Source organism: Cucurbita pepo, chromosome 5 (genome assembly GCF_057944985.1).
Source record: "Cucurbita pepo subsp. pepo isolate OVF chromosome 5, ASM5794498v1, whole genome shotgun sequence".
Taxonomy (NCBI): Eukaryota; Viridiplantae; Streptophyta; class Magnoliopsida; order Cucurbitales; family Cucurbitaceae; genus Cucurbita; species Cucurbita pepo.
Window position 1 is genome coordinate 17998783 of NC_141802.1, and position 20382 is coordinate 18019164.

The 20382-nt window shown below is 38.3% G+C and overlaps 4 protein-coding genes across 6 annotated transcripts; 3 read left to right on the forward strand and 1 right to left on the reverse strand.

Moving 5' to 3' along the window:
- The first annotated feature begins 64 nt into the window (after window positions 1-64).
- Window positions 65-3965, forward strand: LOC111795535 (plant UBX domain-containing protein 4). Its single transcript, XM_023678017.2, has 4 exons — window positions 65-595; window positions 2462-2735; window positions 3195-3290; window positions 3380-3965. The coding sequence occupies exons 1-4, from the start codon at window positions 147-149 to the stop codon at window positions 3764-3766; spliced, it is 1206 nt and encodes a 401-aa protein (XP_023533785.2). The 5' UTR covers window positions 65-146; the 3' UTR covers window positions 3767-3965.
- Window positions 3966-5567: 1602 nt separating this feature from the next.
- Window positions 5568-12337, forward strand: LOC111794723 (hyperosmolality-gated Ca2+ permeable channel 1.5). 2 transcript variants are annotated; one of them, XM_023676836.2, is made up of 13 exons: window positions 5568-5812; window positions 5943-6126; window positions 6290-6632; window positions 7636-7782; window positions 8508-8643; window positions 8812-8913; window positions 9184-9303; window positions 9386-9466; window positions 9550-9890; window positions 9963-10208; window positions 10299-10623; window positions 11544-11777; window positions 11861-12337. In XM_023676836.2, exons 3-13 carry the CDS (start codon window positions 6319-6321, stop codon window positions 12119-12121), a joined length of 2307 nt encoding a protein of 768 aa, XP_023532604.2. In that variant the 5' UTR covers window positions 5568-5812; window positions 5943-6126; window positions 6290-6318; the 3' UTR covers window positions 12122-12337. The 2 variants fall into 2 exon arrangements, with proteins under 2 accessions (XP_023532604.2, XP_023532606.2); XM_023676838.2 differs by having other exon boundaries at window positions 6295-6632.
- Window positions 12338-13025: 688 nt separating this feature from the next.
- Window positions 13026-17401, forward strand: EMB2795 (condensin complex subunit). Its single transcript, XM_023678788.2, has 13 exons — window positions 13026-13423; window positions 13567-13665; window positions 14089-14206; window positions 14596-14669; window positions 14745-14805; window positions 14886-15086; window positions 15201-15487; window positions 15603-15747; window positions 15841-16094; window positions 16201-16231; window positions 16338-16477; window positions 16687-16794; window positions 17044-17401. The coding sequence occupies exons 1-13, from the start codon at window positions 13154-13156 to the stop codon at window positions 17239-17241; spliced, it is 1986 nt and encodes a 661-aa protein (XP_023534556.2). The 5' UTR covers window positions 13026-13153; the 3' UTR covers window positions 17242-17401.
- Window positions 17402-17700: 299 nt separating this feature from the next.
- Window positions 17701-20286, reverse strand: LOC111796098 (uncharacterized). Of its 2 annotated transcripts, XM_023678789.2 has the most exons (3): window positions 19925-20285; window positions 18747-18770; window positions 17701-18297 (listed from the first exon to the last, which is right to left on the reverse strand). In XM_023678789.2, exons 1-3 carry the CDS (start codon window positions 20133-20135, stop codon window positions 17954-17956), a joined length of 579 nt encoding a protein of 192 aa, XP_023534557.2. In that variant the 5' UTR covers window positions 20136-20285; the 3' UTR covers window positions 17701-17953. The 2 variants fall into 2 exon arrangements, with proteins under 2 accessions (XP_023534557.2, XP_023534558.2); XM_023678790.2 differs by lacking the exon at window positions 18747-18770 and having other exon boundaries at window positions 19925-20286.
- Between the last annotated feature and the right edge of the window lie 96 nt (window positions 20287-20382).

Below are 20382 nucleotides of genomic sequence, written 5' to 3' on the forward strand. Positions count from 1 at the left end.
GCATTTAAACGCTGTCGTTTTGGTGGGAAAAGAATATACTTTTTATCGAAGAAGAATCAAATCCCAAGAGATAGACATCATCGTCATACCGAATCCGATCGGACGGGAACCAGTTTCTGTGAGTTGAAGCCACCGAGAAATCTACCATGGAAGCCGAAGCTCCACATTCGAAACCTCAAGATGACACTGCCAATGCTGCTCTCATCAACTCCTTCATCGAGATCACTTCCTCTTCCAAAGCGGAAGCCCTTTTCTTCTTAGAGAGCCACAATTGGGACCTCGACGCCGCCGTTTCCACCTTCTTGGATAACCATGTCGCCGTCACGCACCCGGTTCCGCCGCCTGATTCGCCTGAATTTTCTCCTTCCCAGTCGCCTTCGCGTTCTCGCTCGCCTTCCCCACCTGCTTCTCGTGTTGCGTACGAGCTCCGTTCTAGGAGAGATAGAGGTGAAGCGGAGAAGAAGGTGGATACTAGGGCTTCCGGGAGCAGGACGCGTGGCATCCGTACGATTTCTGACCTGAACCGGCCGGCGGAGGAGGACTCCGATAGCGACTCTGATGACATACAAGAGTACTACACTGGTGGTGAGAAGAGGTAAGTTTGATCTTGGATTCATCAGGATTTACTTTAATTGACTTCTAAGAAGATGTTGAGTAATAGAGTGAGGGAATTTTGTTTTTCCCTTCCTGGTTGCATTAAGCGTACATTTGAATTTCTGGATTGAAGAAACTCCATTGGACTACAAAATTGTGAAATTTTTCAATAAATTGTTTGACTTGTTTTTTCGCCTCCTAATAGATATGAGGACTGATCAAGCCAGATTTGTTCAGGTCGTCGATTTTCAGATTCGCAGTGTTGTATCGGAACATGATTTCGTGCCTTCAATTTCTTGCATATTGTTTAGTTGTTGTTTTCTACGGAAAATATTGATTATCGCTGAGCAAATTGGGTTGGCGTTTATTGTTTTCCAAGACGATTAGGGGGAAAGATTTGAGCTGATTTTATTCAGTAAAAACATATATGTTGCTGCATGTTCTATGCCAAAGTACAATATGTACGATTCATTTTGTCTCCTGTTTCAATGCTTTATGAACTTCCTCGCTTTCAGTGCTACATATCATTTATAAATGCCTAATTTGATAATTCTATTATTAAGTAGATTTACATGTTATTTGATCTAGAATTTTATTTTGCTCGTGTTGTTTTCTTACAAATTACAAGTGTGCGGATGCCACCCAACTAAGACGTCTTCGCACATTCTTTGAGAGGGACATTGTGAGATCCCACATCGGTCGGGGAGGAGAACGAAACATTCTTTATAAGGGTGTGGAAAGCTCTCCTTAACAGACGCATTTTAAAAAACTTGAGGGGAGGTCTGGAGGGGAAAGCCCAGAGAGCACAATATTTGCTAGCGGTGGGTTTAAGTCGTTACAAATGATTGTGAAATCCCACATGAGTTGGGGTGAAGAACGAAGCATTCTTTATAAGGGTGTGGAAACCCTCCTTAGCAGACCGTTTTAAGAACCTTGAGGGGAGACCCGGAAGGGAAATCCCAAAGAGGACAATATCTGCTAGTAGTGGGCTTGGGCCATTACAAATGGTATCAAAGCAAGACATCGGGCGATGTGCTAGCGAGGAGGCTAAGCCCCGAAGGGGGGTGGACACGAGACGGTGTGCTAGTAAGGACGCTGGGCTCCAAAGGGGTAGATTGAGGGGTCCCACATTGATTGGAGAAATGAACGAGTGCCAGCGAGAATGCTGGGCACCGAAGAGGGGTGGATTGTGAGATCTTACATCGGTTAGAGAGGAGAACGGAGCATTCTTTATAAAGGTATGGAAACCTCTCCCTAGCAGACGCATTTTAAAAACCTTGAGAGGGGAGGCCTAGAAGGGAAATTCCAAAGAGGACAATATCTACTAGCGGTGACTTGGGTCGTTACAGATATGGTCATCCGAACTTCCTCCTATATACATATTTTGATGATTCAAGGGAAAAAAATATCACATCCCATATATATTTTCCTAATGTTATCCTTTTGTTTAGAAGGAAAGAAAATTGGAGTAAAGCACCTCATAGGTCCTTGAGGGAAAGATCAGAATTTTGAAGCAATTTTTCAGTAACCAGGAGTAAAAATGGCCAGAACATGCTTTTATAGTCAAAATTAAGTTGATAGTCTCAAGCGTTGCCTGCTGCACATATTATGTTTGATTTGGCAATTATGCTACTAGAGAAAACAATGGATGGAAGAAAACATGATATTAATTAATGATATCATTGTCTGTTTAAAAGATACGACCCTGCAGTACTCCAGCTAGGAATGGAACAGAGTTTATTTTCAAATTTTATATGTGCTTCCGTTTGATTTGTTTCAAATTTTATATGTTAATGTAAGACAGAAAAAGTATATGCTTGCAGTTTGGTGACACTGCTTAATGCTTCTATTTTACTTTATCTGGCAGTGGAATGCTTGTCCAAGATCCTTCCAAAGGTAATTCTGTCGATGCAATTTTTGATCAAGCCAGACAATCAGCAGTCAGTGTACCTATCGGACCCCCTTCAGCTTCTAAAAGCTTTACTGGAACTGCAAGATTGCTCTCTGGTGAGACAGTACCATCAATTCCTAGGCACCCTGAGGCTGTCACGCACACTGTCACTTTTTGGGGGAATGGATTCTCTGTTGATGATGGTCCTCTACGGAGGTTGGATGATCCCGAAAATGCACCGTTCTTAGAGGTAACAACATGTGAAACCCAATTATTTTGTTATTCATGGTTTCCAAAGTTAAGTTTCACTCAAGAGAGTTTTTGAGCTTTGTCTGGAGATGACATGCTGTGGCCTATGATATTAATGTTCTTCAATTGCTCACGGACGTCATTTGATCTGCCTTTTTGGAACTTGAATAATCAATACTCGACTAATTCTTAGAGATAAAAGGATTTCAAGCTTCTAAGTCTTGGATAACCTGCAAAATACTTTATACTTGTTGGTGCTTCTAAGTTAATACCAGGTTCATTTGTTATCAACACTCATAAACCGAGTTGGTTTTGTTATGCTTGAAATCTTTGTGGAAGAAATAGATGGCTATGTTCTCCAAAGTTTTGGCTATGGATTCTTGATGTCCAAGATCTAAGCTTGCTAGATTTTATTTTCATGTTTAATCTACGAGCTGTAACATGTTTTATATTATGGCAGAGTATTAGAAGGTCAGAGTGCCCGGTAGAGCTTGAACCTGCAGACAGGAGGACTTCTGTCCATGTTAACCTCGTCAGAAGGGAGGATGACTACCCAGTACGTTGACAACCGGACCCTTTCGACAATCTATTTTTCTAGACATCGTTTTAATATTCCATTTAACTTTACATCTCCTACTGATACAGGAACCAGTGAAGCGCCGCCATGCTCTATTCCAAGGCGTTGGAAGAACATTAGCCAGTGACTCGCTGGAGTCGGTCGCTGCTGAGCAGACTTCTGCGTCGATATCACCGAATGCTGCTCCATCCCCATCAACAGGTTTGGTGGTAGACGATTCCCTGCCAATAACTTCTATTCAGTTAAGGCTGTCGGATGGAACACGAATGGTCTCGCGTTTCAACCACCATCATACAATCAGGGACATTCGTGGCTTCATCGATGCGTCGAGACCTAGTGGTGCAAGAAACTACCAACTCCAGACAATGGGGTTCCCTCCCAAACAACTGGTTGAATTGGATCAAACCATCGAGAAAGCTGGAATAGCCAATTCTGTTGTGATTCAGAAATTCTAACAGGCTGAAACTCATTCGGCGGCAAAGGTTAGCTTAGCAAACGTTGAAACAGAGTCTTTCATCCTATATCTTATTTGGGTTTTGGTAGCAATGCTCAAGTATAAGTTTGCTTTGACATGTGGCCTAGTGTTTTATAGGGTCAGCTTCCATTTCGACTTAATTATCATACCCTAATAATATTTTTACTTAGTTGACTTAATTCGCTAGTAAGCTTCTTCCCACTTTCTAAACCATTTCTAAACCATTGATACGTTGAAATTAGTTACGTTAACTTCAACATCAAAGTTTGTTTGTCAAGTGTCACAATCCACAATAGGGTATATTGTACCCTGACAAAGTCATTAAGGAGGGTGATGGGATTGTGGCCTGAGAAAGTCATCGAGAAACAAGACATGGTGGTGACACTGGTGACACGGTAGTAGCACCCAACCAGCTATGTGATGACTGAGCCAAGACAAGTGTCATGATGTGAATTTATGTGATGACTGAGCCAAGACAAGTGTCATGATGTGAATTAGGAGGATGGTGCATTATCTTACACACCATTGAAATGTGCATGAAAAATAATTCATGACTTTCTCCGGGCACTATTCCATTTGGATTGTGACATCAAACACTTCACCGACATGCATATTTTCTTGTTCTTGTATGATCACGTTGTTCACACCGCTTACCTAGTTTGTTGATGCCGCTTACCTAGTTTGTTGATGAAGCTTAAGCGTTGTAAAGGAAGATTGGTGTAGGGACGTGGATTGCCCATGTGCGACGTGACCAAATAAGGAAGCCCTTCGGAGATTGAATGACTTTCTTCTGAGTCTAAATTAAGCTGATTATTTAATTTATTTTACCATAATAAAAAAAGCAAACTGCAAATAAATTTAAAGAATTAAATATATATTTTAAACCACGTCAACATCATCCATAGCCGTTACATCCATTTAAAGTAATAAGTTTTAGTTTAATGATTCCATAACGTATACCTCCTTTTTTCAATTTTTACGTTTATTTGGTGGGAAATAATAAAAAAAATCAAAAAATAATATTGATGGTTAATAATTTATTTCAAAAATACTATTTTAACTTTTAAAATGTTTGGAGAGTACTTCGAATTTTTAAATTTTTATTAATACTTTTAAACTTTTTTAAAAACTTCGTAGATATTTTAAATTTTTTAAAAAACTTCAAAAGTAACTTTAAACTTTTTAAAAAATTTAAAAATATTTTTACCATGAGTATCAGTGCGAACTTTCTACGTTAACCTTAAAACACTTAAAGTTCATTCGTCCTCTCTTTTTACAATTTTTTGTAACAATTGTGATGATTTTCACTCCATTCTCAAAAAAATCCACAATCAAAATTAAAAATTTAAAATACATATTTATTATTATAAACCGTGTTGACTTTTTTTTGTACTTTAAATCCTAATAGAGTAGAATATCAGTTTATTTATTATGAATTAAGGATACCTTCATCATCACTTTTAATTATAATAATTTTTATTTATTTATAATTTAGTCCTTATAACTTTTAAAATCTTCCAAAAGTCCCTTTCATTTTAACATTTTTAATGGTATAATATATCTAAAATTTCTTTAATTAAAACGTTAGGAATAGTGAGTTTTTTTTAATAATATATTGACTAAATTGAAATTAGAAAAAAATGATAAATTTCAATTAAAAAAAGTACATGAAAATAAGAAGAATCAGAACCGTTCATTAGAGATCGAACGGCGAAGAAGAGGTGAGAGAGGTAGCCCAATAATTTCAAAGAAGGAGCCGTTAGAGTAAATGGACAGAGTGGTGTGCGGCCTGGTCGTCTCCTCCCTTTCCTTGGATTAAATGCAAATGTCAATGACGTTTGTTCACCCTATCATAATCCACAGAAGATAAACAAGTAAAAGATCAAAAAACAGAAGCTGCCGAAAATCAAAAGGGTCTTAATCCCGGTTTTCCCGTCACCATTTTCAATCCTTTGACATACCCTTTTCAATCAATCACCGACCCTTTCGCCCTTTTCGTTTTGTTTATTGTTTTCTCAAATTTCAGGTGCGTGCATGAGATGTGAGCATCAAGTATTCGCACCTCACATGACTGACACTCTCTGATTTCTTCTTCTTCTTCCTTTTCCCCCTTTTGATCCTTTCCCATCTTCTCATCGTGTTATTCATTTTTTCAGAATCTTCACGTTGTTTGCACTACTGGGTACCTTTTTTTATTGATGTTCTTGCCTGGAATCTGCCTGTTCGTCTCGATTTCAATGGTTTGGGGAGTTTTTGGCTCAGCTGGACTGAAGCAGTGAGTATTGGTGATCTGTTGTGGAAGATTTTGAGTTGAAATCGTAAAAAAAGAGTGCCCAAATTGTGAGTTCTCTGGATTTGTAAACTGGGTTTCTGTGGATTTGTTGCTATGTTTTGAACATTTTTGGGTTATTTTCATTTGATTATCGTATTGAGTTTTAGGAACAATCAACTCTGCGGTGACCTATTTTCTTTGCCTCTTTCTTCTTGATGGGTTTTTGTGCAGATTAGTTGATTTGTATTTGAAGAGGATAAATGGCATCCATCGCGGATATAGGAGTTGGGGCAGCCATTAACATTCTTAGTGCTTTTGCTTTCTTTATAGTATTTGCTTTACTTCGGATACAGCCAGTGAACGATAGGGTCTACTTTCCCAAATGGTACATTAAAGGCTTAAGAGGAAGTCCATTGTCTAATGGTGCAATGGTAGGCAGAATTGTGAATTTGGATTTCAGATCATACTTGAAGTTTCTGAACTGGATGGTTGCAGCTTTGCGAATGCCAGAACCCGAGTTAATCGATCATGCCGGGCTCGATTCTGCTGTTTACCTGAGGATTTACTTGTTAGGGTAATTGTGTATCTTCTTTCTCAGTAGTTTGTAGTTTGCCATGTGAATATTCCTATTGCACTGTTTCTTTGACTGTCCAGGAGATTTTTCTTATGAAAATGAAGTTAGTGGGACTGTTGAGAACTAAAGAGAATAATAAAAAACTTCCCCGTTAGGAATCGCGAACCTCCACAATGGTATGATATTGTCCACTTTGAGTATTAGCTCTCATGGGTTTGTTTTTTGGTTTCCCTAAAACGCCTCATACCAATGTAGATGTATTTCTTACTTATAAACCCGTGATCAACCCCTTAATTAATTGATGTGGGACTCCTCTCCCAACAATCCTCAACAATCCTCCCCTCGAACAAACTACACCGTAAAGCCTCCCCTGAGGCCTATGGAGCCCTTGAACAACCTCCCCTTAATCGAGGCTCAACTCCTCCTCTGGAGCACTTGAACAGAGTACAACCTTTGTTTGACACTTGAGTCACTTTTGACTACACCTTTGAGGCCGACAACTTCTTTGTTCGACATGGCTAAGTTAAGGGCATGACTCTGATACCATGTTAGGAATCACGAACCTCTAAAATGATATGATATTGTCCACTTTGAGCATTAGCTCTCATGGCTTTGTTTTTTGGTTTCCCAAAAGGCCTCGTACCAATGGAGATGTATTCTTTACTTATAAACCCGTGATCAACCCCTTAGTTAGCCGATATGGGATTCCTCTCCCAACAATCCTCAACATTCCCAACCTGGTTTCATTGATTTTGTCTATCCACCTTAGTTTCTTTAAATTTTAATTGCTGAGAATTTGATCAGTTGTGGGATAACGGGGAGGTTGAATTGAATCCTTAAAAGTCATACCAAAACTTTAACTTTATATGTTACAAACATGATAGGTTTTCCTATACTTCCATATGTTTCCCTATATTCCTCATCTCCTTTTGTCGAAAGTTAATACTTGTGTGGTATTTATCATCTTATCATCTTCTTCATTGACTGAAATTCTAGCTTGCAGGCTCAAAATTTTTGTGCCCATTGCATGTCTGGCCTTCACAATCCTGGTACCCGTTAATTGGACAAATGGAACTTTGGAGCATTCTTCTTTAAATTACAGCGATATAGACAAGCTTTCCATTTCCAACATTCCTGTTGGATCACGTAGGTATGCGACAGAAGTTTTTTAAGAAACAATCACTTGGACATGCATGATTTTTCCTCCTCCTAAGTTGTTAGACAATTCTCCTTTTCATTATTAATTTATCATAGAAATGAATTTGCGAGTCAAACAATAATGGGTCCATCTAATAATCTGTGAGATCCCACATCGGTTGGAGAGGGGAATGAAGCGGAATGAAGCATTCCTTATAAGGGTATGAAAACCTCTCCCTAGTAGGCGCGTTTTAAACCGTGAGGCTAACGGCGATTCGTAACGGGCCAAAGCGGACAATACCTGCTAGCGGTGGTCTTGGACTGTTACAAATGGTATCAGAACCAGATACCGAGCGGTGTGATAGTGAGGACACTGGGCCCTTAAGGGGGGTGGATTGTGAGATCTCACATCGGTTGGAGAGTGGAATAAAGCATTCCTTATAAGGGTGTGGAAACCTCTCCCTAGTAGACGCGTTTTAAAACCGTGAGGCTGACGGCGATACGTAACGGGCCAAAGCGGACAATATCTACTAGTGGTGGACCATCTGATAGAACTTTCATTATGGAATTAAGAAATTGTGCTAGGAAGAGAATGATTTATACACTAAGTTGTAATTTTCTGGGATATGGGTAATCAGATAATAAGCACTGATGAATGAGCTGTAAACTTCTTAATTTCATCACCATTGTTAGATCATAAAAGATGTTCTCAATTGCTTTTAATATCACTTATTGCAGATTTTGGACCCATTTGGTTATGGCTTATGTCTTTACGTTTTGGACTTGCTATGTGTTGAGAAAGGAGTATGAGAATGTTGCTTTAATGAGGCTCCATTTTCTTGCATCCGAAAATCGGCGTCCAGATCAGTTCACGGTACGATTGTCCCTGAATCCCTGATTATTATTAGCCTCATTTTGGGGTGGCCAAGTTCTGAGAATGGTGCATTTGCTATCCCTTTCTCTAACCATTGCACTTAAATGGTGCATCAAGCTTGTTCAACTCGTAGTTAACATGTATGCTGACATCAGTTGTATGATGCAGGTGATTGTTAGAAACGTACCTCCAGACCCTGATGAATCCGTTAGCGAGCTCGTTGAACATTTTTTCCTGGTCAATCATCCTGAACATTACCTGAATCATCAGGTCAAGATCTTTCCATGAATGATTCTACAAAAATGCCACTGATTTACTTGCCAAGCGTGCATCTGTTAACATTAAGGACCATGCCTCTCTGTTAGATATAAATATAAGAAATTTGGTTAGGATAGCAACATATGATGGAATATCTGACATCCACGATTTCTCCAAATTTTAAAAAATCGTTTCTCAAATATTGGTTTTGCACGAACATCTTCTGGAGTTATGATTTATGTGTTCCTGAAACCTGCTGAAGTTCTTCATATGCTTATGCAGATTGTTTATGATGCAAACAAACTCTCTAAATTGGTTGAAGAGAAGAAAAAAATGCAGAATTGGCTAGATTTCTACCAGCTTAAACGTTCTCGAAACCAGTCTAAGAGGGTCACTGTGAAGGTATTAGAGCTTTTGAACTCGTAAATTGGTAACCATTTGAGGTTGCACTACATATTTCCTATTACTAACACCCTGTGGGCAGACTGGTTTTCTAGGCCTTTGGGGAGACAAGGTCGATGCCATAGATTATTACTCGTCCAAAATCGAAAGTCTATCGAAAGAAGTGAGTTACAGTCTTTTACTCTTACTCGGCGCGTTGATATCATCGAGATGTAATTTACATATTCGCCAAATGGTTACATTCAGATATCACTGGAGATGGATAAGACAATGAATGATCCTAACTCAATCATGCCAGCAGCCTTTGTTTCCTTCAAATCTCGGTGGGGCGCTGCCGTTTGTGCACAAACTCAACAGTCAAGAAATCCGACCATTTGGTTGACAGAATGGGCTCCTGAGCCCCGGGACGTGTACTGGGATAACCTGGCGATTCCATTTGTTTCACTGGCAATCAGGAGGCTCATTGCTGGAGTTGCCTTCTTCTTCCTTACCTTCTTTTTCATGATCCCCATTGCATTGGTTCAGTCCCTTGCTAACATGGAGAGCATTGAGAAAACAGCTCCCTTCCTCAAACCCATTATTGAATTGTGAGTATCATTTCTCTTCACGCTTGGCCCTCTAGTGCTTACTGTTCATGAAACTTTCTAATTACAATGCAGGAAATTCGTTAAGGCGGTTATCCAAGGCTTTCTTCCTGGAATCGTTTTGAAGATTTTCCTCATCGTTCTTCCTTCTATACTGATGTTAATGTCGAAATTCGAAGGGTTTATTAGTCGATCGTCTTTGGAGAGAAGATCCGCCACAAAATATTACATATTCCTATTTGTTAATGTGTTTCTTGGCAGTATAATCACAGGAACCGCATTCCAGCAACTTAATAATTTCCTTCATCAGTCTGCAAACGAGTAAGCCATCACTGATAATGTGGAAAATCACCTGCATAGCTGATTGAATTCTTTAAAGAATTTTCTGTAAACTAATTCAACTTTTTGCAGCATTCCGAAGACGATCGGTGTCTCGATTCCGATGAAGGCAACGTTTTTTATTACCTTCATCATGGTGGACGGTTGGGCTGGAATTGCTGCAGAGATTCTGAGACTTAGGCCTTTGATAATGTACCACCTTAAAAACTTCTTCTTGGTGAAGACTGAAAAGGATAGAGAAGAAGCCATGGATCCAGGAAATCTCGAGTTCAACACGGGCGAGCCTCGAATTCAGCTTTATTTCTTACTCGGGCTCGTTTATGCTGTCGTCACACCTCTTCTCCTTCCCTTCATTGTTATATTTTTTGGATTGGCATATGTCGTCTATCGTCATCAGGTAAATCTATTTTGTCTAACTTCAGCTCTCTAGTTTGCTACCCATGTTCCAATTTTGTCTGCAAATAATGATGGGTTTAAACTTCATGAAATATGGGTACGGTTCAGGATTGTTAGGAGAGGAGTCCCACATCGGCTAATTAAGGGTTGATCATGGGTTTATAAAGTAAGGAATACATCTCCATTGGTACGAGGCCTTTTGGGAAAACCAAAAGCAAAGCCATGAGAGCTTATGCTCAAAGTGGACAATATCATACCATTGTGTAGGTTCGTTGTTCCTAACATGGTATCATAGTCATGCCTTTAACTTAGTCATGTCAGCAGAATCCTCAAATGTCGAACAAAGAAGTTGTGAGCTTCGAATGTGTAGTTAAAAGTGATTTAAGTGTCGAACAAATAGTGTATTTTGTTTGGGGGCTCCAGAGAAGAGGAGTGGAGCCTTTATTAAGGGGAGACTGTTCGAGGGCTCCATAGGCCTCAGGAGAGACTCTATGGTATACTATGTTCGAGGGGAGGATTGTTGGGAGAGGAGTCCCACATCGGCTAATTAAGGGGAACTGATCATGGGTTTATAAAGTAAGGAATACCCTAATTAAGGAATACATCTCCATTGGTATGCGGTCTTTTGGAGAAACCAAAAGCAAAGTCATAAGAGCTTATGCTCAAAGTGGACAATATCATTCCCATCGTAGAGGTCCGTGGCTCTGTTATGGTCCCTTTTTGGGGGGAAATTGGTGCCATTAACTTGTTTGATATTCTCTATGAATCTCTGTCATATTGAGGCTATGCTCGTTTGAACACCAGGCCTGTAATGAGTCCACTTGCATTCTAGTCTTTCATGACTGAATCGATCAAACCCTTCATCTGTATTTTTGAAGTTTTAGAATCTGAATTTCATAGAACTTTCTCCAAACCTTGTAGATCATAAATGTGTACAATCAAGTGTACGAAAGTGCAGCAGCATTCTGGCCCGATGTCCACAGGCGTGTCATTGTCGCTTTAGTCGTTTCTCAGCTATTATTAATGGGACTACTCAGTACAAAAGAAGCTGCACAATCAACTCCCTTGCTCATTGCACTGCCAATTTTGACTGTATGGTTTCATACGTTCTGTAAAGGCCGATACGAACCGGCTTTCGTTCGATATCCATTACAGGTTAGCACATAGACCTTTTCTCCCTTGTTGTAGCTGAGTTTTAGCTGTTTCAGATCACTTCACCCTGTTGATTGAACTTGCAGGAAGCAATGATGAAAGATACATTGGAACGTGCAAGGGAGCCAAACTTGAACTTGAAAGGGCTCCTTCAAAATGCATACGTTCATCCCGTTTTCATGCACGACGAAGACGAAGTAGAAACCGAAACAGACTCTGAAGATTGGCAGAAGGAGCCAGCGCTGGTGCCAACCAAACGCCAGTCTCGAAGGAATACGCCGTTGCCGAGCAAGCTCAGCGGCCCCTCGTCGTCTTCACGGTTTGAAGTTGATGGAGGAGTTTCATAACATTCTGAAGTGGTAAGCTTGCGCTTGCTTGTTTCTGAATGGTGTATATTTTCACTTGGGAAGGAAGGGAAGGGGGTGGTCACTGTAACTGTAAATGATGAGTTAGGATAGCTTAGGATTTTTTATAAATTAATTTATTATTTGATAATGTTTCTAATATAGATATGTTGATGGGACGAGGTCGAGACAGCTTTCCCATCTCCGCAAAATTCTCCATTTATTATTGCAAGGATTAGGTTTGAATGGGGCCGAGTCATTTTTTAATATTATTTAAAAAAACCTACTTATTTATAAAATTTCACGGTAATAATTGAAATATGATAAAACACAAACATAAAATATATTCACAAGTCATAAATTTTTAAGTCGGGTAAAGTTGAGTTCGGTTGAATTATGAACTCTATTTTTGTGTTAGATAGAGTTGACCCAACAAAACAAAGTTTCAACTTGTGAATCGAATAAAAATTTTTATTTTTTTAAAAATTAACCCAACCTTGTAACGATTTAAGTCTATTGCTAGCCGATATTGTCTGCTTTGGTTTGTTAAATATAGCCGTCAGTCTCACGGTTTTAAAACATGTCTGTTAATAGGTTTACACACTCTTATAAATAATGTGAGATCTTACAAACTTAGACCCAAAAAAAACCTAACTTAACCCAATTGTTAGGGTTTGGGCTGAATAGTCTGTATTGTTTAAGTCTTCGAGCCATTCATAGTTCAACTTCGAGCTATTAAAGGGGCTTTTTGGACATTTGCCAATCTTTTTTTAATTGTGTTATGTTTGCTGTATTTGCGATTAGCCCTAGAAAGGTTTTTTTTATAAAAAAAATCAGCTTAAAAGGAAAAAAAGGGAAAGAAATAAAATAAATAAACAAGAATAATTATTAGGAAAAGGGGAAGTATCCCGTTGGACAGGCAAATTTGAAATAGAGAAATGGAGGGAAAATCGTGTTTGTCGTTCAAGTTCTAGTTTCTGAAAGAGCTTCCCGACCCAATCTTTCTCAAGTTTCTTTCCGTGTTTGATTCTTCCAATGGCGGAACCTCTAAGCCCTAATCCATCAATTGTGCAGAAGCAGAGGCGTCCGATGGCCTCTCAGTTGCAATCTCCGACGAGCCCCTTCTTCCTTGGCTCCAACGACGACCAACTCGAGCGCGCTCAAGCAAGGGCGGCACGCGCTGCAGCAAATCGCCGCAAGTCTATCGCTACCAATATACTACCTCGCGAAGACCACAATATTTTCCTCGACAAGCGCCAGATTCTTGAATTATTTCAAAATTGCATCAAACTCGCTAGTGAAAATGTGAGTATCTTTTTATATCTTAGCATTCTCCTTCTTCAGTACTTTCTTCCTTAGTTAGTCCTAAAATTACACTGTATAAGCACTCACATTAACTGGAACCGTAATTATTTATTGTGCTTTTCTGCTTGGTTTTGTCGGTGCAGAAAATTAATCAAAAAAATACATGGGAGCTGAATTTAATTGACCATCTTACTGAGATTATTAAGGTTGAAGAAGAGGACACGGAGACAAATTTTCAGAAGGTCGGTTGTGTTCTTCTGACTGATAATAGTCTGGTGAAAGCTGCTATTATTCTTGTTATTATTTTTTTTTTTTTAACGAATTTGAACAAGAATTGTTTCTCAGAAAAAAAAGAAGCTTTGATTGCTTATTGTGATGATAGCATCAGTTAGCTCTGAGTTGATAAGTCCATGAGTAATCGGAAGACTGACAATTTTTGTGTGTGTGTGTGTTTATGAGTTTAAACAGCAAGATCTGGAAATTCCTCGAGTAGAAAGTTCTCATGCTTCCCCCTTTTACAGAAATTTTAATCAAGTTCGTTCTGGTTTGTGGAATTAATTAATATCACCCCTTATTCTTGAAACAAAATGGGCGTTGCTCATCAATTATCAGGTTTATGGTCTTAAAATTTGGTCGAAAATGTTTGTATGATGTGTTGTCTTTAGGCAAGTTGTACTCTTGAAGCTGGAGTTAAGATCTACTCATTAAGGGTGGATTCCGTTCATTCAGAGGCATATAAAGTCCTTGGTGGGATGAACAGGGCAGGCCAAGAAAATGAGCAAGGTAAGCTTGTAAATCTCAAATTTTTGCCTCTTACTATAGTTTATGAGATTATAAAGAACGACAATTGAGAATATGAAAGTTCTAAACTGAATACACAAGTTCATTTTCCAATAACTATCCCATTTCAAATTCAATATTATTTGAAAATTATTTTATGTAATCCAAACTCAAGGACGTCAACCATCAACGTTCGCTGAACTTGCATAAAGCAACAGTGGTTACAAATGTTAGCATCATACAATGTGCTTTGCTGTAAAATTGGCTGTGGTTAATTTCTCTACTATGTTTCCTTCATTTTCTTCCTTACCTCTTTTGGGTTTCTGGTTTGCAGGATAGTTTTGTATTTCATATAACCTGCTTGTCGTTCTGACATCTGGCTGTATTTTCAGAAACCATCATGCAGGAGGGAAATCTAGAAAGTGAGCAGGAGGGAGTTCATTTGAAAAAAGAGCAAGATAAAAAGGTTAGAAATCTGTTCTGACTAGTAAAATGAATATCTGTCTGGATATCTATGTTAACATATGTTTGTATTTGGCAGTTGTCTCCCTTGTCAACGCTCGAGTCATCTTTTGAGGCTCTAAATGTAAAGAAATTTGATGGTGATCACACATCTAATGCTTTCTTTCTGCTAATGATAGATGAGGATGAGGTTATGATTTGGTTTTGTCTGTTATGTCAGTGGCATTTACGGTGGATCCTCTTTATCATCAGACATCTGCTCAATTTGATGAGGGTGGAGCCAAGGGCCTTCTAATGAATAATCTTGGAGTATATGGTGCATGTAGGGTGCTTTTTGATTCAGATGAAGTGCCTGGGAAATGTATGTCTTGCGAGGATAGACATAATAACACTGATATGATCGATATCTCTTTTGCCAAAGGTTTGTGGCTGTTGATGATAACATCGCGTATATTTCATTTTTCACGTGTTAACCTGTCATGTGGTTCAAAATGAAGAAACTTAACTCTAAAGCATTTTCTTTTTGCTTCTGTAGATTGCATCGAGGAGATGGTGTTCAATATGCGAGTGAAGGATGAAATATCACCAACATTAAGGAATATAGTCAATCTATTTGATGAAGATAACAAACGACCTTCAGATTATTGTAGTTCAGCTCCGAAAGCAGCCGAGGAAGCTAATATGGATTATGATGTAGATGACAGATTTGATGGTGATGATTTTGATAATTTTGGCACTGCAAATTATGACAACGATAACCAAACAAGCATGGTTGATGATGGACCTGGTGGTGGAGATGCAGGTTTTCCAACTTACAATGAGGTCATTTTTAAGATTATTCATGTTCATACAATTAGTTTACATTCATGTTAATCATGTAGCCTTGGATTAGGTGAAATAAGATTGGAACTATTGCTAAAATCTTGAAGTATAACAGGAAAGTGTGTCCTCTACCTACCATGACCCTGATACTGAGGAAAGATTGGAGAAAGTTGATGAATATTTGATTTCATGTTTGGGTTTTACTTTAAAACAGAATGCTTGGGCAGGCCCCGAACACTGGAAGTATCGTAAAACCAAAGGTATTGTTAAGGACAATAGGGTTAGGTCATTTTGCAAATTAGCATTTTCATCTTCAGGACTTGTATGTTATGTAATATGGAATCTTACTGTAGGTTCTAGTGATGGTCCCACAGAAAATGGATCAGAAACAACGACTAAGAAATCAAGAGCTAAGAAACAGGCAGAAAATGACATTGATTTCACAAAAGATTTGGAAAAAGAAGTTTCAGATCTCTTCGCACCTCCAAAAAATCCCAAAGCATTGTTGTTGCCTAAGAATAGAGTACCTTGCAATACTAAGCTTCCTGAAGATTGCCACTACCAGCCTGAAGATCTTGTGAAGTTATTTCTTTTGCCAAATGTAAAGGTAATTTTTGCCACCTCATTTCCATCTCGTTTGCTGTTCAAATAGGGAGCATCCCAGGTTTTAAGTTTTTCCCTAAACTCTTGTGAAATAATTATTTTGGCTGCAGTGCCTTAGGAGAAGGGGAAGACAGCATTCAGGTACTATCTCTATGATATTTAGTGTCATAATTCTCCAATAAAGTTGATTATCCTTAGTGTGTAATTATGATATGCTAATGGACATTTTGGCGTTCCACATTTTTAGATGAACCATTGCAGCATAACGATGATTTTGAAACATCGCCATCATGGGAAGATGATAATGTATTTGGTGGCCAATATGATGAGGGTGATGCTCACAGTGATGTGGAGGACTCAGATGCTCTTGTTTCTCAGCCTCGCCAGGTTCATTTAATTTCACTAAAAATTTCATTTTGACCCATTGTGAATGATAATGAATCTGATGTATGAGGATCGTGGTCTATCTATATCTAGCAAAATGTAATTCAACTTCTGATGAATTTGTAGCTGGATATGCTGTGTTTAGTAGGATTCGGTAAGAAAGTAAAGATGCAAAGATATTTTTCTTGATTGTTTCCTCCTGAACGGTACAGGTTAACAAAATTGAAGTTCAATACGACAAAACATCTAAGCAAGTTGATGTCCAGGCATTGAAAGAAACACTCTGGTCCCATTTACAAGAATCTCAAACGGATGTCCAGGTATCTTACTAAACTTCACTTGATTTGAGGACATTTTAGTATGTGAACAATAGATGAACTTCCCAAATAATTTGAAGACATTGATAATTGGATCTATCATCTATGAGTTTGGGTAGAAATGAGTTGTAGAATTCCAACTTGGGTATAGTTCTTTTTATAGTTCATCTTTTATCATTGTTATTGCACACTCACACACACACAAGTAATCCTGTGAATGGATAAATTCTAATCCTGATATGTTCTTGAAAGGGTGACGATGAAACAGTATCTTTCAAGCAAATTCTTGCCACCTTTCCAGATGACTGCAGAGCTGCTCAAACCATCAATGATATCTCGCCCCATTTGTGTTTTATATGCCTGTTACACTTAGCTAACGAGCATGGGTTAAGTATAAATGGCTATGACCACTTGAACGATCTCACTATTCACTTCGGTCGACAAAATTGATTCAGTATAATACTTGTGAAACTGTGTACCCCTTCGTTTTCTACAGGTTGTAATTTATCACTGTATCATGTACTAGGCTGCTGCCACTGATGGTGCCATTCAGCCGGAATATATTGTTGTAGAAATTTGAATGGAGAAATTCCATTTCCTGCTTTACTTTTTGTTTATGCTCGTTCTTTTTCTGTTGTAATTATAAGCTTAGTCTATGAACTTTTAAGTTCGTTCACATAATTTGTTAACATGTAAGCCAAAGTTTATGTCAAGCAATCTCTTTGATCTCTTGTATGTTCTTTATGAACGAAGATGATATTTAATCGTTCTAGGGACAAAAAGTTAGATGAGCAATCTCTTTGATCTCTTGTACGTTCTTTATGAACGAAGATGATATTTAATCGTTCTAGGGACAAGAAGTTAGATGAGTAGTCTAACCTACTGTTCTATCAATATTGAAACAGCCCATTAACCATCAAAGGAAGATTTGCTAGATAACATTGCCCTGCCAAAGGTTTTAGGTCCTAATCTCTTGAAGGGAAAGGAGAGAAGCATCTGGTTGGTATCTTTTCCATAATATATCGCTATCTATCATGTTCATACAAGTGGGAGTTTGAAGAAGAAACCTAAGTGGGATATGTAAAAAGAAAAACCTGGGCTCCCAGTATAGATTAATCAAATTCCAAGCTACTGTCAAAGCACCTGTTTAGCGTCGGGTCATTCATGAAGTTTGAACGATATCACGAGCGGCATGTGACGTGACAATGTCGTCTCTCCATCCTCTTTGGCGAGCCCTATTCTCCCATAATGTTGTTAGCTTCTTCTGTGAAGCTAATGTAGCTTCAGCTCTTTCCCTTGCTGCTTCACATGTTTCCATGCCTGAATTGCACTTGTCTGCTTCTTTCTGATATTGAGATGTCATCTTCTTTGCTTCCAGAAGAGATATGTCAGCGTGCCGATGACGTTCCACGGCTTCGGCTTCCCTCAGCTTCAGTTCCTCGGACAACAACTCTGCAAAACTCGCTTCTGTTTCCTCATTCATGCCAGAGTCATGTTTCACACAATCTGTAAGAATGGAAACAAAGAGAGAACTCATTCTATGTTACTAAAGAAATAGAACATCTACATCAAAAACAAGAAACCAATAATGCTACTTAGCAAGTGGCAATCATATCACTTCATTAGTTACAATTGTTGCTGATATGATATGCAAATTTGAGACCATAAGACTTCATTTGATGTAGCAATTTGAAATACAAAACTAAGAGGGTAAAACTTTGAGCTTGATTCAACTGGAGCAAGACGATCATGCTAGTAGTAGCTTGTAGTTCTTTTGCTCTTTTCTAGTAAAAATATTGGGCAAATTCTAAGAATTTTCCTTGATTAGACATGAGTATGAGAATCAATACAAATTCAAGAACAGAGCAAAAAATTCTTGCAAGAGGATGAGATTTTCTACAAACTATAATATACAAGAATAATCATTTATCCAAATTAGCGTAAACAAGAAATACCTCTAAAAGTCGTGTTTTCAAACTCTGCAAAGCAAGCAAACCAAATTAAGAATCAGTTTTAAGATAACCCATTGCAAGGGAAACTAAAAGAATGAATCCTCTCACAGTATCAACATAAGGCACACAAGCTTGTGGATAATGAATACGGACCCACTACGTATCGCTGTCAGCTTCACAATTTTAAAACGCGTCTACTAGGGAGAGGATTCCACACCCTTATAAAGAATGTTTCGTTCCCCTCTCCAACCAATGTGGGATGTCACAATTTCAGAAGGAAATACTTGAATACTTACAAATAGCATAGCAGAACACAGCAAAAGGAAAACCACATGAAGTAAACATTTACTGATTACAAAGATGTAATGAATGTGGGTTTCAAACCAAATCAAGATACTACTCTGAGTACTACAAGTTTATGACTCCAAGCATTATTCTACCTTTAGTTTCAACAGCTATCGACACCGAGCAACAAGATAGCTTCGGCACTAATGAACATGTTGAATGAAACTGTCTCTTATAAAAAAAAAAAAAAAAAAAAAAAAAAAAGAAATATTCTCAAGCAAGAACATCAAATATTCTTTGCAATATTTTGTTCTAGTTCTTGGTTTTGGTAAGGATAAAAGTGAAGCTTGTAGAATTTAAACTCTGGATAAAGACTTCAAATCAAACTAAATTTAATCCTCAAACCTTAACATAATTTGCAATGATAACACAAATAATAAAAACAATATGAGATTGAAGTCCACCGATAGCAGATTTGAATATAGAAAAGCTGAAACCATCAATGGCTAAAAGAAGATAAAGGGTGGGAATTCGAACCTACAAGCCTTTTAAACGAAGCAGAATGCATTTACAGTTCAAGTTGGCTAAAGTATTATAGTTCCATGGCAGCACAATGGAGCATAAAATAATTGTTTTTGGCATTTGAGACCAAATTCACTATTAACATGATCCTCCTCGATCAAGGAGAAACAGAATCAAGCAACTGAAGAATTTTCAGCAAAAAAAGAAAAGAAAAGAAAAAGGTAGCAGTCGTCTAAACTTTTGGCAACATGGAACATGAGATCAAAGAGGAAATCAGAAAACAAAAAGAAAGGACACAAAAGAGCGGAAAGAAACTAGATCTGCAAGAATATGATGCCTAAAATCTAGAGTATTTCATTTCCGGACAAACTCACCATCAGTGAAGGCGAAGTCAGTCTGAGAAGAACAGTCACAAAAGCAAGGTGGACAAGTTGAGGAAGAGGAAGAAGAAAGAACAGCCAAGCCCTCCATGAAGTGCCAGTAGAGAGGCGGACCCAAAATGTAAGCAGCTATACAGAGAGCTACAAAACCCAATCCCACCTTCGTCAGTCCTGGAGAGCACGAACCCGCCGGCTTCACTGCCATTCCTAGACCTTTCTGTATCTCCTCTACTTCTCTGTGTGTGTCCAGAAATGAGCAATGGAAAATGGAAACCAGCTCGTTGGAGAAGATGAATTACAGAAGGAAAAGCGGAAGGGAAATCAAACGCAGTGGGGATTGGGGAAATCATGAAAGTTCCTCTAAATTATAATTTTAATATATATTTTTTGAAATTTTAATTTCAAAAATTTCAAATTTTATTTTAGTAATTAAAGAATAAATAATCAAAAAT

Bases quoted from the DNA above. Each gene is read 5' to 3' on its own strand.
- EMB2795 (XM_023678788.2), top strand. From the start codon at position 13,154: ATGGCGGAACCTCTAAGCCCTAATCCATCAATTGTGCAGAAGCAGAGG. The intron at 14,670-14,744 runs GTTAGAAATCTG...TGTATTTGGCAG, and splicing joins AAAAAGAGCAAGATAAAAAG to TTGTCTCCCTTGTCAACGCT. The intron at 15,087-15,200 runs GTTTGTGGCTGT...TTGCTTCTGTAG, and splicing joins CGATATCTCTTTTGCCAAAG to ATTGCATCGAGGAGATGGTG.
- LOC111794723 (XM_023676836.2), top strand. From the start codon at position 6,319: ATGGCATCCATCGCGGATATAGGAGTTGGGGCAGCCATTAACATTCTT. The intron at 10,209-10,298 runs GTAAGCCATCAC...AACTTTTTGCAG, and splicing joins CTTCATCAGTCTGCAAACGA to CATTCCGAAGACGATCGGTG. The intron at 10,624-11,543 runs GTAAATCTATTT...CAAACCTTGTAG, and splicing joins ATGTCGTCTATCGTCATCAG to ATCATAAATGTGTACAATCA.
- LOC111795535 (XM_023678017.2), top strand. From the start codon at position 147: ATGGAAGCCGAAGCTCCACATTCGAAACCTCAAGATGACACTGCCAAT. The intron at 596-2,461 runs GTAAGTTTGATC...TTTATCTGGCAG, and splicing joins TACACTGGTGGTGAGAAGAG to TGGAATGCTTGTCCAAGATC. The intron at 3,291-3,379 runs GTACGTTGACAA...CTACTGATACAG, and splicing joins GAAGGGAGGATGACTACCCA to GAACCAGTGAAGCGCCGCCA.
- LOC111796098 (XM_023678789.2), bottom strand. From the start codon at position 20,135: ATGGCAGTGAAGCCGGCGGGTTCGTGCTCTCCAGGACTGACGAAGGTG. The intron at 18,771-19,924 runs GTGAGTTTGTCC...CTTGCTTTGCAG, and splicing joins TGACTTCGCCTTCACTGATG to AGTTTGAAAACACGACTTTT. The intron at 18,298-18,746 runs GTATTTCTTGTT...CCATTCTTACAG, and splicing joins TGAAAACACGACTTTTAGAG to ATTGTGTGAAACATGACTCT.